This window comes from Eurytemora carolleeae, unplaced genomic scaffold, assembly GCF_000591075.1.
Source record: "Eurytemora carolleeae unplaced genomic scaffold, Eaff_2.0 scaffold1131, whole genome shotgun sequence".
Lineage (NCBI taxonomy): Eukaryota > Metazoa > Arthropoda > Copepoda > Calanoida > Temoridae > Eurytemora > Eurytemora carolleeae.
In genome coordinates this window covers 66,502-81,376 of record NW_019397024.1, presented here as the reverse complement: position 1 = coordinate 81,376, position 14,875 = coordinate 66,502, and the positions used below count along the sequence as shown (strand labels likewise).

General features: G+C 32.5%; 2 protein-coding genes across 2 annotated transcripts; one reads left to right on the top strand and one right to left on the bottom strand.

The window, feature by feature from the left end:
* Window positions 1–4: 4 nt before the first annotated feature.
* On the top strand, window positions 5–10,649 carry LOC111711214 (uncharacterized). The gene is made up of 9 exons (XM_023485503.1): window positions 5–43; window positions 908–996; window positions 4,852–4,891; window positions 5,116–5,179; window positions 6,238–6,305; window positions 6,932–7,038; window positions 7,182–7,217; window positions 10,019–10,066; window positions 10,385–10,649. The coding sequence occupies exons 2-9, from the start codon at window positions 964–966 to the stop codon at window positions 10,469–10,471; spliced, it is 483 nt and encodes a 160-aa protein (XP_023341271.1). The 5' UTR covers window positions 5–43; window positions 908–963; the 3' UTR covers window positions 10,472–10,649.
* Window positions 10,650–11,180: 531 nt separating this feature from the next.
* LOC111711212 (lipase 3) lies at window positions 11,181–14,872 on the bottom strand. The gene is made up of 14 exons (XM_023485499.1): window positions 14,737–14,872; window positions 14,458–14,512; window positions 14,245–14,351; window positions 14,030–14,121; window positions 13,875–13,976; window positions 13,744–13,808; window positions 13,542–13,645; window positions 13,363–13,456; window positions 13,208–13,303; window positions 12,866–13,010; window positions 12,597–12,675; window positions 12,261–12,327; window positions 11,887–11,999; window positions 11,181–11,339 (listed from the first exon to the last, which is right to left on the bottom strand). The coding sequence occupies exons 1-14, from the start codon at window positions 14,844–14,846 to the stop codon at window positions 11,276–11,278; spliced, it is 1,293 nt and encodes a 430-aa protein (XP_023341267.1). The 5' UTR covers window positions 14,847–14,872; the 3' UTR covers window positions 11,181–11,275.
* Between the last annotated feature and the right edge of the window lie 3 nt (window positions 14,873–14,875).

Below are 14,875 nucleotides of genomic sequence, written 5' to 3'. Positions count from 1 at the left end.
GAGAGACTTGGGGTAATCCTAATATACCTGGCATCAATACTAGGTAACATTTTTACGTTTAATGGTTTCCAACTAACTTTTGCAAAAATATTGCAATGCAATTTTTGCTAAAATTCGCAGTGTCTGTTAAGTTCTGATCCCAGAAAAAGAAAATTGTTTTAGAAATGGTTAAATTTGTCGAAAGGAATTGATCTTTGTCACAAAAGTGGAATTTTCTAATCCAAGTATGATATGGAGGAAACTTTTGATTCTTTAAACTTAGATTTGTTATTATGTTGCAAAGATATAGGAAATAGAAAATCTGAGTTTGTGGCAAAGACTCAATTTCTTTAAAATACTGATGGCAATTCTTCTGTAAATATATAAATACCCAATTATGATGCAACTATGAATCTAGGAATAAAAACTGTTTTTACCCCAAATCAAAGCACAAATTAAAACCAAATCCAACCAAATAATGATGTAAACCAAACCCCATGTAACCATTCTTGAATAACCACATTATTCCGTAATTCTTAAATTTTTACTTCACTAAATATATGTTTTCTGAATTGATTAGTTCAAAAACCATTTCTCAAAAAATTCCCGAAAGGAACTAAAAAAAAGTTTTTGCAACAAATTCAAGTTTTTCTTTATCCCTTTATTTTTGCAACCTGCAACCTACGATATTTCTGTTAGATCAATTTATCTAAGTTTAAAATATTAAAGGTTTTTGTTATCAGGTTGCAAAGATATAGTGATTAGAAAACTAATAACTAAGTTTTCATTAGAGATTGTTAGTTTTAAGAAATAGTAATAAAAGATCGCAGTCAATTCTTGATACCAAATAAGTATTATGAAGCAAATTAAAAATACTTAAAATCCATTAAATTATGGATAGTTAAATTAATTTATTATTCATACTCAGGCTGGTATTTTTACTGGGAATGGTGACCAATATAACCCAGCATAAATTTGTATTTAATGAAGCTTTGCAATACCGAGACATTGTGCAAGGTATAGGGGCCATTTATAATATTATTATTCATCAATATATTACGTTACACTAAAGTGTATTACAGGTTCGATTGAAAAATTATGTTTTCAATTAGAACTTCTTCTATTGAAGAGCTAAGGAACTAGATAAATTATCAATTATTGTGCTTAAAATCAAAATCAGAGGAGCTACTAGGTCTTCTAGTCAGACCAGTATATAATTGACTTACTTTTTCTATTTATTTAAGAATATTAGAAAATTAAGCAAAGTACATAAAATGAAGTCTCATTTGAATATTCTTCTAATGCTCTAAGATGCTTTTTTTTCTGACGCTAGGAGACTTTTTGGACACATATCGCAATCTCTCCTTCAAGAATGTATTTGGTAAACTCTGGGTTTCCAACTTCTGTGAGCAAGCTGATTTTGTTGTGAAAACAGATGATGATATGTTTATTGATCTGTATGCCACCTATTTCTTAACTAGGCATGTCATGAAACATTTATTAAATACGGAAATAAGGTATCACATTAGCATTTAAGGAATTGCGTCTTTGCCACAAACGCTATTTTTCTAACCCCTATATCTTTGTAACCAGATCGTGTAAACTACTAAGGCAAACATTTTCTTTGGGTTTTTAACCATTTCCTCCTTACAGACACTAGAGATAGAAGTAAAATTAGTAGACAGTCTTGACTTTAAAATATTGTAACGCAACGTATTTGCCTTTAGTTTTATCTTACCAACTCAAATTTCCTTTTTTTTAGCCCTAGGCATATACATTTCAGAATTAAGGTGTGTATTTTTCTAGCTTATTTCTAAAAGGAGTAATTGGCAAAACACTGCTCGATCTTGTAAGTGCGGATCTAGTTAGGTTCAATTCCCGTTTTCAATTAGAGATTGTCTTTTTCGTTTTTTTTTCAATTAGAGATGGGCTTGTTCGTTTTTTTTCAATTAGAGATGGGCTTGTTCGTATTTTTCAATCATAGATGAGCTTGTTTTTTTCAATTAGAGATGGGCTTGTTCGTTTTTTTCAATTAGAGATGGGCTTGCTTGTTTTTTTTAGTTAGAGATGGGCTTGTTTTTTTCAATTAGAGATGGGATTGTTCGTATTTTTCAATTAAAGATGGGCTTGGTTTTTTCAATTAGAGATTGGCTTGTTCGTTTTTTTCAATTAGAGATGGACTTGTTCGTTTTTTCAATTAGAGATGGACTTGTTCGTTTTTTTCAATTAGAGATGCGCTTGTTCGTTTTTTTCAATTAGAGCTGGGCTTGTTCATTTTTTCAATTAGAGATGGGCTTGTTCGTTTTTTCAATTTTAGATGGGCTTGTTCGTTTTTTCAATTTTAGATGGGCTTGTTCGTTTTTTTCAATTAGAGATGGGCTTTTACGTTTTTTTCAATTAGAGATTGGCTTGTTCGTTTTTTTTCAATTAGAGATGCGCTTGTTCGTTTTTTCGATTAGAGATTGGCTTGTTCGGTTTTTTCAATTAGAGATGGGCTTGTTCGTTTTTTTCTTGATTCTATTTGTTCATTGTTCGTGACCAGTCCATTTTGTTCGTTTAAAAAAATGATTCTATTCGTTCTCAAAATTTTTGTTCATTTTCCATCTAATTCGATTGTTTTCTTATAATTAACGATCATTCAGAAAAATATTGTGCTCAGTATAGTCGTTCCTTTTGTTAAATTGTTCCTGGAATATAATAGTTTGTTCAGTAAAATTGTTTGTTCATATTTTTATATTTATGAACGACATCCAATCATTCAAGAAAATAATTTCTATCTCCACTTTCCTCAAAATAATCAGAATTTTGACATTTTTATTTTAATAATGTACGATATCTATTATTAAATGTTTACAATTACATTGTGTTGGCAATATCTGCAAAGCCCTGAATACAAGGAGAACAAATTTATTCTCTGCCCCTGTGCCCCGGAGGGAGGGGAAATCCATAGAGATCCAAATAGCTAGGTATTTCGTTAATTTTTTTTTTACACTTTTATACATTTTTACAAATCAATTCAAATTATGAAATTTGATTTTCTTCTCAAACCGTTCTTTCTTGGATATAGTGGAGAAAAATCAAAAACCGGTTTTTTAAATTAGAGAACTCCTCCCGTTTCTGTATATTAATCTTAAATGGCGCGCAGAATTTTAAATTTATCGGCTTCATATACGCGACTCTGATTGGTTGAATTTTATACACTTTTTAGCATACCAGTACAAAATTAGGTTAGTCGCTATATTAAGAAAAAGAGAGGATCAATCATTAATCTCGATATTCACCATTCTAAAGTTTTCAGCTCAGGTTAAAATAATCCCAGCAGACAGGGACTCGAGTTATATGCCTACCAGAAGTGGAGTTTTACTCGAGTTTAAAACATACAGTTAAACTCTGTTTAGTACAGTTCAACTCGTGTCGTAACATCAACTTTTGAACCCCTTATGAAGAAATCATCGAAAGAAATCTTTATAAATTAAATTGTCTAAATACATTATTGTGGAGTCCACTTGACATCTAGTTTTAAAAAAGTTGAAATGTAGAAAAATTCAATCTTGTTTTTAAGTAAGGAACTGAATTTACTCAATTCCTATATCTTTGCAACCTAATGTCGTAGAACTTTGATATTTCAAACTAAAAGTTCTGTTAAATCAAAAAGTCTTAGTTTTAAATATCAGAGGTTCACACCATCAGGTTACAAAGATATAAAGTTAAAAAAATTAACGCGGTTCGTTTTCTCAACCTCTCAAGCTATTGTGAACTAATTATTTCCCTTAAACTTTAACCCTGAAATAAGATTTCAACGATAGAAAAGAATAGGAAATTAAAGTTTGAGGAGAGTTTTGAGTTCCTTTAGAAGGACTGTAGGCCCCTTGTCTGATCAAATATGAATATTTACATATTTTGAACACTGTAGGCCCCTTGTCAGATCAAATATGAATATTTACATATTTTGAACACTGTAGGCCCCTTGTCTGATCAAATATGAATATTTACATATTTTGAACACTCTAGGCCCTTTGTCTGATCAAGTATGAATATTTACATATTTTGAACACTGTAGGCCCTGTGTCTGATCAAGTATGAATGTTTACATATTTTGAACACTGTAGGCCCTGTGTCTGATCAAGTATAATTGTTTACATATTTTGAACACTGTAGGCCCTGTGTCTGATCAAGTATGAATGTTTACATATTTTGAACACTGCAGGCCCTGTGTCTGATCAAATATGAATATTTACATATTTTGAACACTGTAGGCCCTGTGTCTGATCAAGTATGAATGTTTACATATTTTGAACACTGTAGGCCCTGTGTCTGATCAAATATGAATATTTACATATTTTGAACACTTTAGGCCCTGTATCTGATCAAATATGAATATTTACATATTTTAAACACTGTAGGCCCTGTGTCTGATCAAATATGAATATTTACATATTTTGAACACTGTTTACTTTCAATTGTGATTCCTCTAAAAAAAGACTTGCGCATTTCTACTGCAGAAACACATATAATATAAAAAATAAACACTCTCAAACCTCGAAAAACGAAAATTTCTTCCACATTGCTGCCATCTTTACATGGAGGGTGACTTGATGTAATATCACAGTCTTTGTAAGAGTGTTTCAATTTTGGGAAAGTGTGTCTTATAGATTTAAGTGTCTTAGTACAGGGTTACCCACAAAGGATGAGACTGTATAAGACGACTCTAAACTAAAAAAATTAAAGCTTGATTTTCTTTTTGTATTTTTAATAGCTTACTAATTATCAAGCAAAAAAAGCATTGAATGCAAGAATTCTGACTAATCAAATTCTGTACAATCGGCTCTGAATTCTCAACTCTGTTTCTTACAATAACCAAAATACTTTCAGTGGTATTTGAGTTACGATGACATTTCGGAAGAAGAAGGAGGTTAATTTTGAATAGAAAAAATATAATTAAAGTTTTGAAGTTTAACATTTTTCATTTTTGAAAAATAAAAAATAAATCCTTTTTAAAGGTAAAGGGTATCCAGCGTATTGTACTTTTCAAAGGTAAAGGGTATCCAGCGTATTGTACTATTCAAAGGTAAAGGGTATCCAGCGTATTGTACTGTTCAAAGGTAAAGGGTATCCAGCGTATTGTACTGTTTAAAGGTAAAGGGTATCCAGCGTATTGTACTGGTTGGATTTACATTGTTAATCCTGGGACTGCAGCAAGGTGAGCAAAATCTAACTTTGATAAAAAATATCGAAAAAAATCACTATTTTTTTGCCAAGTGATTGTGACGGGGGGGGGAACCCCCTTGTTTAATTTTTTCTTTTCCAACCATTACATGCCCCTCACGTACGCCTACTTCCAATCATAAGATTTCAACATTCTTAAAAAAAAGTTAAAAGAAAGAAAGCAAATTGCAATAAGAATATTTATGTAAATTGCAGAATTTTCGAAAATTTTTGGACATTTTCAGATTTTCTTGAATTCACACATTTTGCAAATAAGGTTTGAGGAAGAGGAGATGTAAGTAAGCAAAGGGTGATGATTAACCAGAAACACCTTTTTTTAAAATTTATTTTATTATTATGAACAGCGTACTGAACTTTCCAGTAAGAATATTTATGTAAAACTCTATTCTAAAAAGACTCCTTTTACTGCTGAAATCTTTAATTAAACGCAAATTATGCATTAAAAAAAGATAAAGGTTTTTAAAATGTTGTACCATTTATTTAAAGGGAGTGTTCGCGTAAAATGAAAGGGGGTATAGGCTTACGACCTATAGTCATCGATTATCTTTCGCCACATTTGTATATAGTTGATATTTCATACTAGTTTAGATTTTGTTTTTTGAAATAATATTTAGCTTACAACTTGTTTTCGAATATTCCTGGAAAATATGAAAATGTCGTCTTCATTACCAAAAATCCTCGAAACAGGAATAAATGTTTTTATAAGTAACTCTCAGATCACAACAATTAAAACATATTATGAAAAATCAACTATATACAAATGTGGCGAAAGATAATCGATGACTATAGGTCGTAATATCTGAATGATCTGTTTAAAATTACATTGATTTTTTTACGGTATGTATGTTGCATGTCGTATGTTGCAATTTTCTCAATTTGTATAAACACTAAGTTATTCGGTATGAGACGTCTTAAACAATTTTCTCCTTATAGACGCAACAGATAGAAGTAAGATTAGTAGCGATCAAAAGCGCTTTTTTATCGCATTAAACCTATACCCCCTTTCATTTTTCGCGAACACTCCCTTTAAAGATTGGTAAATGCAGCACAGACAACCAAGTTTTTATGGATTGATGATGCCTGGGTGACAGGTTACTTAGGTTTGTGTGTTTTAATTAAATAATTTATAATTATATACCTTAATTTATTTTTGTATTGAACATATTGCTGTTGAATATGGGACATGGGTGTCTCATAGACTCGATCAGATACATTTTTCTCTACATATATTTTTATTGGGTGTTCGTCTCGTTGGGTGTTTGATTATTTGTTTATAACATACAGTGTCCCATATCTTGTTAGATTATCTCCAAGCTTATACCGCCAAAATACGCCACAAATACTCCAAAAACCTAATATTTTCTGCATGCAAATCTTTATATTATCAAGATACGATTTTTTTGAATGATTCATTCCTTTTAGATTTTCTTATTAGTCTCGGAAATCCAATTTGATGTGGGACACTCTATTTATCTTAAACTGGTTAAATCAATAAGTCCTACATTTTTTTGGTATCTTATATGAGCACAGGGAAGGTTTATGGTAGGTCAAATTGAAAAAAAGTTCCAAGAAAAAATTAGATTTTTATTTAAAAAACAGAAAAGTCCGCAAAATTTTTAGTTTTATGAAAATAGTGCTTTTACAAAAGGAGTGCCCTATGTCTATTAAGTTATCATACTTTATTCATATTTGAAAATTAAAATCTTTTACTTTTATCTCAATTTAGTGAAAGCGTTAGGGTTCAAACATCTAGATTTGTCGACATATTTCAATACAGTGACAGAAAATGGAGTGGTGATTAAATCAGTTCAAAACCCAGCTATTTATCACAAGGAATAGTAATGTATCCAGAAATCTTAAAGGACTTTAAAAGTTTGCATATAAATTATGAAATGTTAAATCATAAAAAAGCTATAATTCCCCCCCCCCCTTGAATTGATTATAATTGACATAGAAATGCAACTAATTGATACAAGGATTTCCTGGCTGTACCAAATGGTAAAAACTTTGAGGTAAGATACAAAATCCAAAATATGAACTGCACTAAGGATAATTTTAAGTAGGCCTCCATTCTATAAATTTTCTCTCACCGACCTAACGAAAATTGGTTTTGACTGGGTCCCTGTGTTTTTCATACCTGCAGTACCAAAGTAAGGGTTCTAGCGATTTTGAGAGTCTTTTTCAATTTATTTCCAGCATTTAAAAGTAGCAATTGACGAGATACCAGAAGAGCCATGAAGTGACATGATCCAGGCAGCAGTCCCTTTGTCAAAGGTTTCTGTGAAACTTCCATCCTTTTGGACCAATTCTCCAGAGGTCTGGTTTCTCCAAGCAGAGACTCAGTTTGAGGTCAAGAGGATAACAGCCTCCCGCACTATAGATACCCACTGTGTTGTGGCGCTACCCCAGGATGTTGCTTGTAGACTTCTGAACCTGGTTTTTGCTCCTCATGGACAAAATGTTGATCCTCCTCGAGAAGCCAGGATTCTTCTTCAGAGGTTAGTTTATGGACCATCTCCTAGCTGATATCTGAGCACATTTGAACTATGAGTCTATCAGTGACCCCATGGAATGGCTCTTCATGCAGATGAGTTGTGGTTAGTTTGTGGCAGTATCCCTGTACAAGTTTTACCAGAGCAGTTTGAGAACATGTATGCCTTGCCGTGTAGAAACTCGTCCACAAGATCTGGACCTCGTTCCCAGGTTCCCGGGTCTGCCAGTCATTCCTCAGTAGAGCTATTTCTTCTGGAATTTGTTTGTATCACTGCTGATGGGGAGATTACGCTAACCAGTGTCAAGCTCACTGTGCCCATTCAGAAATCTAGTTAGCGGCAGGGATTTTAAAACTCCATTCCCGCCAATTCTACTGCCTCAAAATAATTTTGAAGAACTCTCTTTCCTCACACAAGTTTCTGGACACTGAAGCCTCTGTTCAGTCCTTGTTGGCATGAGTGGTCCTTTCTCCTTGCTGATGTCTCCATGCCTATCCTAGGATTTTCTCTCTCATCACTATCTGCTAGTGGATGTAGCTGGTTCCTGCCCTTTGGATGCTTCAACCGTGGAAACGACACCTGCTGTTTTTCTCATCCTAAGCATCCAGTTCATCATTCTGTTCCAACTACTCCAGGTCCACCAGTTTTTGCTAAAGCTAGAATGTTGGAGGATGAGAAGCTTGAGTCTGCAAGGAAGGATGCTATGGAAGTTGCAGGTGTAATTTGTCACTCAAACTCTCCTTGGGCCAGCCCCCTACACATGGTACAGAAGCCTGATGGTTCCTTGCGATCTTGCGGCAAGTATCACCGGTTAAACACAATGACAATTCTAGATAGAGATCTTCGCCCCAAAGTGGCTGATTTAATTTCTTGGCTGTACTGTGTTTACCAAGTTAGATCTATCTCACCAAGGGTTATTATCAAGTTTCGATGGCCAAAGGCAACATTCCAAAGACAGTGGTAATTAATCCTTTTGGTCTCTTTCTTTGACTGGATCAGGATGCAGTTTGGTTTTAGGAATGCTGGTTGTACTTTCCAGAGAATTATCAAAATCTTAATGACATTCCCCACTGTATTGTGTATGTTGATGTCGCGCTCATAGCCAGTCCTGACTCAGAGTCACACCTCCACCATGTCTGCCAAGTTCTAGACTCCACAGCCTCAGCATCAACCCTGCTGTGAATTTTCTAAACCATAGGTTGAGTATCTTTGTATGAGAGTGTCCAGCAAGGGATGTTTTCCTCTCCAGAAGCATTCTGACGTTTTTTTGGCTTTCCCTCCCCCTTTGGACAAGAAGGATCTACAAAGATTTCTTTGAATCCTCAACTTCTACAGGAGATTCATTAAGGGTGCTGCAGGGAGTCTTGCTCTGCTGACTAAAGTATTGAAAGGGGAGGTTTTAACTCTCTCCTGGACATTAAAATGAACCTGGCTTTCTCTGTAGCCAAGTCTGACCTCTCCATTGTTCCAACCCTTGTGCACCCAGATACTTCAGCCAAGGTTTCTCTCTCTGTGGATGCCTCTGGTTCCCACATCAGAGCTGTTCTCCAACAAGATGTTGCAGGTTCTTGGGCTCCTCTGGCTTTCTACTCTAAGAAGCTTACCTCCACCAAGTCCAGATACTCCGCCATTGACCAGGACCTCTTGTTTAGGTCTTCTCCGCCCTGGTCTGCCATGCAGCAGAGCAGCCTGTCTTTCCTCTCAGAATTCAACTGTGATATTATTCATCTCCCTGCTGCAGAGAATATGTTAGCTGATGCCTTATCTTGTCCTACTTGTTTGAAATGGGAACCCAGCTTTGCCTGGAAACTAATTTATGTTAAAGTCTAAATTTTTTGGCAAAATCAGTCAAGGGGTTCAAAAGACATTATCTGACACACACAGACAAACATCTAGATAACTGCCTCATGTACAGATACAATGTAATTATAATCATGTATAAAATGGATTGTTGTATTTTTAACAATATACATATGTTTAGTGTCTAAGTTTGTAATTGTTTGAAGCCAATACATTTTTAAAAGAACTAGACGATTCAGTCTCCACATTTTTTAATCTCACATGACTCAGGAAAATGTTTATGGTCCCATCAGAATAACATACCTTTTGCCATTAATAATATGTAAAATCTGTGACTTTTGAAAATACACCAATAAAAACAGAAAAATATGCCAAATCTAAGAATAATGTACAGTATGGAAAATGCAATTATTAGCAAAACAAGGTGAAAATATTCAAGAGAATGTTGTGTATTACATATAAGCCTCATTAATTATTCATAAAATTAAACTAAACATTTGTTAAATTCAATATATTATTAGATTTCCTACACTCTGACTGAATATGCCCGTTGGTGCTATATCAATAAGGTAAAAAAATATTGAATGAAAATTCTGATCACATTTTTAGATGCATTTTTACTTTATAGTTTAGTCAGAAAAAAATATTTTTAAGATATACAGTGCTAATCAGAAAGACCAGGAATTTATTTACAATTAATCAGACAACTTTACAATCTAATTTTACAAATATTATTTATGAAACGATAATCATGAATTAGCCCTATTCCTGCCATTTTCAAAATGTGGTCCGCCATTTCTGAGTATTTAAAATTGCCAGATTATGACTGTACAATAACAATTTTTAGAAAATTATTTTAATTACCATTTACAAAATAATTTTTTTAGTGCTACAACAATATCTACAATCCACAAGCTAACTTATCTAGCAGAGATCTCATTGCAGATGATGTTATTCATAAAATTGGACATTGACTGCATTTGTCAAAGCTGAATTATTTAGAAAAATTAACTGCACTTTTTAAGCAAAATATGTTTAAAGATTTATTGTTTTTTAGATTTTTTGTACACAAACAATGTTTAAACTTAAAAAACAATTCTGTTATAAATTATGGTTGAAAGTTTTCTTGATACTGTTAAGCTAGTACTTTAGTTATTAATATTTGTGAAGATAAAATTTTTAGATTTGAATATGTTGTACACTGAACAGGGTGTCCCAAGAAACATTACAGTAGCCTACAATATTGTCAAAGATATGAAGAATTTGATTCAAATTTTGTCAAATTTGGTTGATTTACTTAAAAAAATCTGAACACAATTCTTAATATCTCTGAAATGATGAGAACACAAAAATGGCAGACCAAGTTTTATGAATGCAAGGCAACGTTAAAGTTGTCTCTCAACTGTCATGTTTTGTAAGACACCCTGAATAGGAAATAAATGATCTGATAAACTAGCTTTCATGTATCATTATCTCTGATTAAAGCAATTTTTAAACAGTAAATAGCTTTTTCAGACTTGACCACCCTAATCATTATAAATATAAACGAAACTTTACAAAACTACTCTAATCTAGTGAGATTATTTATAAATATCCAAAAATTCATTAAATAATCTAAAATTTCAGTTCATGAAGTCAAAGCTAATTTTTTTCTGGAATAAATGTTTACAGAATCATCAGAACTTAAAGTATTTAATAATTTATTTGATATATTATAATTCTAGTTTATACAGTTACCAACCAATTTTTTAAAATATATGTTAAAAGATATTGTGATGTTAGACTCGACAATCAGTTTCCCAGCAGGTTTTCATGTTTGCTAACACGTCAGCATAAACTTCCCTAAATATATAAATCAAAAGAACCTTCAATTATGAAATAACATGTTAGATTCACATTAGTATCAAGTAAATCTTTGTCTGATAAATGAATGAAAAATCTTTATTTTTCAAACTAAATGCCCTTTTTTAACTGTGGTCTCTCTTAAAGATTTCTGATACAGAAAAAAAATATATATAAATAAGGTTATCCATAATAATAAATATTAAAATTGTCTACTTCTTCCTACCTGAAGTTTGTCTTTGAAACAATTCATTATACAACATGCCTAAGTTTGCAATACGAAAATCATTTTTAGAAAAATTAGGATTAAAGTTGTATCCTCAAACAACTTTATGTAAATTACTGTCTCGGCCAAGTAAAAACCTTATTTATAATTAAGGTTTCGGATGATTTGAGTTTGTTGATAAATGTTCAGTTCTTAGCAAAAGAACAAACAGCTACCAGAAACGTTTTTTAACATGATTTTAAGTGGAGGTTAACAAACAACTTGAAAAAGGTCTGAATGTGCCCAGCCCTATATGAGACTCTCTTTCTTATAAGCACATACGTGTCAGCATCTATGCCCCACAGGAAGTCAAGATGGTTCCATGTGGGAAATTTGACCATGTGCTGCATTCCACCGACTATGTTCGGAAGCTCAGAGATGGTTCTCAAAACATCCTGAAAGATTGTTTCAATTGAGTTTTTCAATTTTGACAAAAAGACAGTGAAACATTTTTCTAATTTCTGAGGTCAATATCCCCGACTTCATTAATTCATTTTTCAGGAAAGAAATTGTGAATACTAGCTTAAAAGTGCTCTAAAGAAATCAGTTGCATAGATTAATTTGTAATTTGTTCATGTTTTTATTGTAAAATTACTTTCCAAATTAACCCCACTTAAATTTTTCTTCAAACAAAACATATATCATTTTAAACTTACAGTAGAAGAAGCTAACCAATCATTTTGACCAAAGTAAACTGCAACAGGAGTTGTAACATCTGTAAGACTGAACAATACATGTTAATTAGAAAGTTTACAAAAAAATATTACACAAATAAAAAGCAAATAGAATTTTTAACTTTATGGTTTCTTATTTTGTTTAAAGATCATTAGAAAAATTGGATATTCTTTGATAGCTTTGTACACATTGTTATCTTGTTTATTGGCTTAGTATGAACAATATGATAATAAAACCCTAATATAATTTTTATATAAGGATGTATTATTAATGTGATTATTTATCTTTTAGATAAGAAACAGATCAAACACTGACACCTGTAATTGGGTATTCCATTAGCCCCGTGATGATTAAAATTCTCTCTGTCTGACCCCCAATCGTATCCATGAAATTCATCTAAGCATAATGTTTGTTGACAAATGAACCAATATTAGAATTCAGATGGCATACAATTTTTTGGAATAAAAATGTAAGTTGTGAAAACGTGTTTTTCAAGTGATAAAAAACATCAAAGTGGACACAAACTTTATTTCCCATTTGAAAAAATATTTTTTGTGCCAAAAGATTATGTCAAACAATTGCCTACCAGAAGTAACTTCTTGAGCATAATGTAGAACAGTTGGGGTAGAAGCTCCAGCAGGAGTATGTTTCATAATAGTTTCCAAAAGTGTAGTGTTCATCTGAGGTTCATCAAATCCACACAAAATAAATAGAATGTTTGTGCAAATTCCCTGCAAAATAAAAAATGTTTTTTTTTAAGATTTGAAGGGACAGTAAGCATAATTTCAAGTTCCCTTGATTAGACAAGGCTTTGAAGGTACCTTTGTAAATCAGGCATTGCCATCTTTTTATGGAGAGTTGCTTAAAAATACTCTTACATTACATTCCCTTTAATTCCAAGTTAAAAAAATAAAAATATTTGATCTACTTGAGTTAAGCCCTCATGACAGAATAAAGTTGCCAAACAATCCATCAATACATTTCCAGGCAGAAATTCACCAATGCCCAGGAAGCCTAGAATTGCCTAAACAATATGAAGTTTAGAAGATAGTTAAGATTGATAAATTGATAAAAAGAGCTTACATCTAGAAGAGGTCCTAATCCAGCAATCCATCCAATAGGACTCTCCATATTACCTACATAGGCTACAGGAGATAACAGATGAGCCAAGCGAATTCTGATAAAGATCAAGTAAGATCAAACATTGAAAACAAACTTTGGTGCTTCAGGACCAACAATTTATTTTTAAAATATGTATTTACTTAGATGCAACATCTTGTTTATAGTGATGCATAGCCATGAAAGCAGTTGTTCCCATTGAATGACCGATGTATTGAAGTTCATCTTTTCCAGTAATTTCAAGGACCTAGGATTAAAGTCCAATTTTTTGTTGAGCACTTTCGAACGATAAGATTATATAAAGGCAATACCAATTATATTTAAACAAAAAAGATTTATGTTTACCTTTTCTATTTGGGTAGGAATATCAAATTTTGCCATCTCGTCCCAAGTAAAGTCCCAAAATCCACCTTAGATGCAATAAAAAAATTTACACAGTTTGTAATTAATCTTGTTGTAAGTTCTAGTGTTGTTACCTGAACCCTCATTTGGGTTGAAAAAAGTATGGTTTCTACTGTAAGTGTTTCCTCTGTAATTACCAAGCCAAACATCATAACCAGCCTCCGCAAGCATATACCCTAGTTTGTTTGATTAAAGGTCTATACTTTTTATGAACTAACTTGTTTGATACCTAATCCTTTAGAAGGAGTAGACATTATCCAATCAGCAGAGGAACAAAGAAGACCATGTTGGACAAAAACAACTTCCCTATTTGCTGGATCTCTGAAAAGTTTGTTTTTACACTTTATAAATGCACATTCTGTTGGCACCAAAGCATGTTAAGACCACTTTAATTTTGGCCAAGGATAAATTAATCTTATAATAAAAGTTTAATGGGTATCTTACGAGTTTGTTTTGCCATAGGGTATTCTGTGGAGTGCTAAAATATAGCCGTCAGGAGTAGTTGCATAGTGAGTTTCTGCGGGGTATCCTTCAGATCTTATTATCTCATCCTTGGGTAAGAATAATACCAATGATTAGTAAGTATATTATATAGCAAAAAAATAAGTCAGCCAAAGTTTTTCAAAATTCTAGGCACATTTATAAAAGGTAGCCTACCGTAGGCAGATTGTTTCTTATCTCTGGATGATTTACTATTCTGCTTGATGGAAACCTAAAGTAAGCAAATTGGAAACTGTTTCTCTTGTAATAATTAATAAAAAACAAATTCTTTAAGTCATTAACTTTTAGATTCAGGAAATATTCAATTCAGTTGAAACATATCTAGTTGGCAGATTAGAACCAGAACTGTTGCCTTAATTGTTTTTACTTTTACTTTTAAAATAATAATTATAAAAATCTAATGTTTTGCTGATTCTTATTGTTGTTACAGAAGACCTATTATAAGCAGACACAAGGTCTTGTCCAGCAGTTTGCTTATTGTCACACCATCCACCTAATGCTACCACAATAAGTGTGGAGTACAAGGTTAATCGAAAATACTTCATTTTGTTTCTGTTGACTGAATTGTGTTTTC

Bases quoted from the DNA above. Each gene is read 5' to 3' on its own strand.
- LOC111711212 (XM_023485499.1), bottom strand. From the start codon at position 14,846: ATGAAGTATTTTCGATTAACCTTGTACTCCACACTTATTGTGGTAGCA. The intron at 13,304-13,362 runs GTAAGCTCTTTT...CATATTGTTTAG, and splicing joins GATTAGGACCTCTTCTAGAT to GCAATTCTAGGCTTCCTGGG. The intron at 12,000-12,260 runs GTAAGTTTAAAA...ACAATCTTTCAG, and splicing joins ATTGGTTAGCTTCTTCTACT to GATGTTTTGAGAACCATCTC.
- LOC111711214 (XM_023485503.1), top strand. From the start codon at position 964: ATGAAGCTTTGCAATACCGAGACATTGTGCAAG. The intron at 5,180-6,237 runs GTGAGCAAAATC...CTCCCTTTAAAG, and splicing joins AATCCTGGGACTGCAGCAAG to ATTGGTAAATGCAGCACAGA. The intron at 7,039-7,181 runs GAATAGTAATGT...AATTGATACAAG, and splicing joins ACCCAGCTATTTATCACAAG to GATTTCCTGGCTGTACCAAA.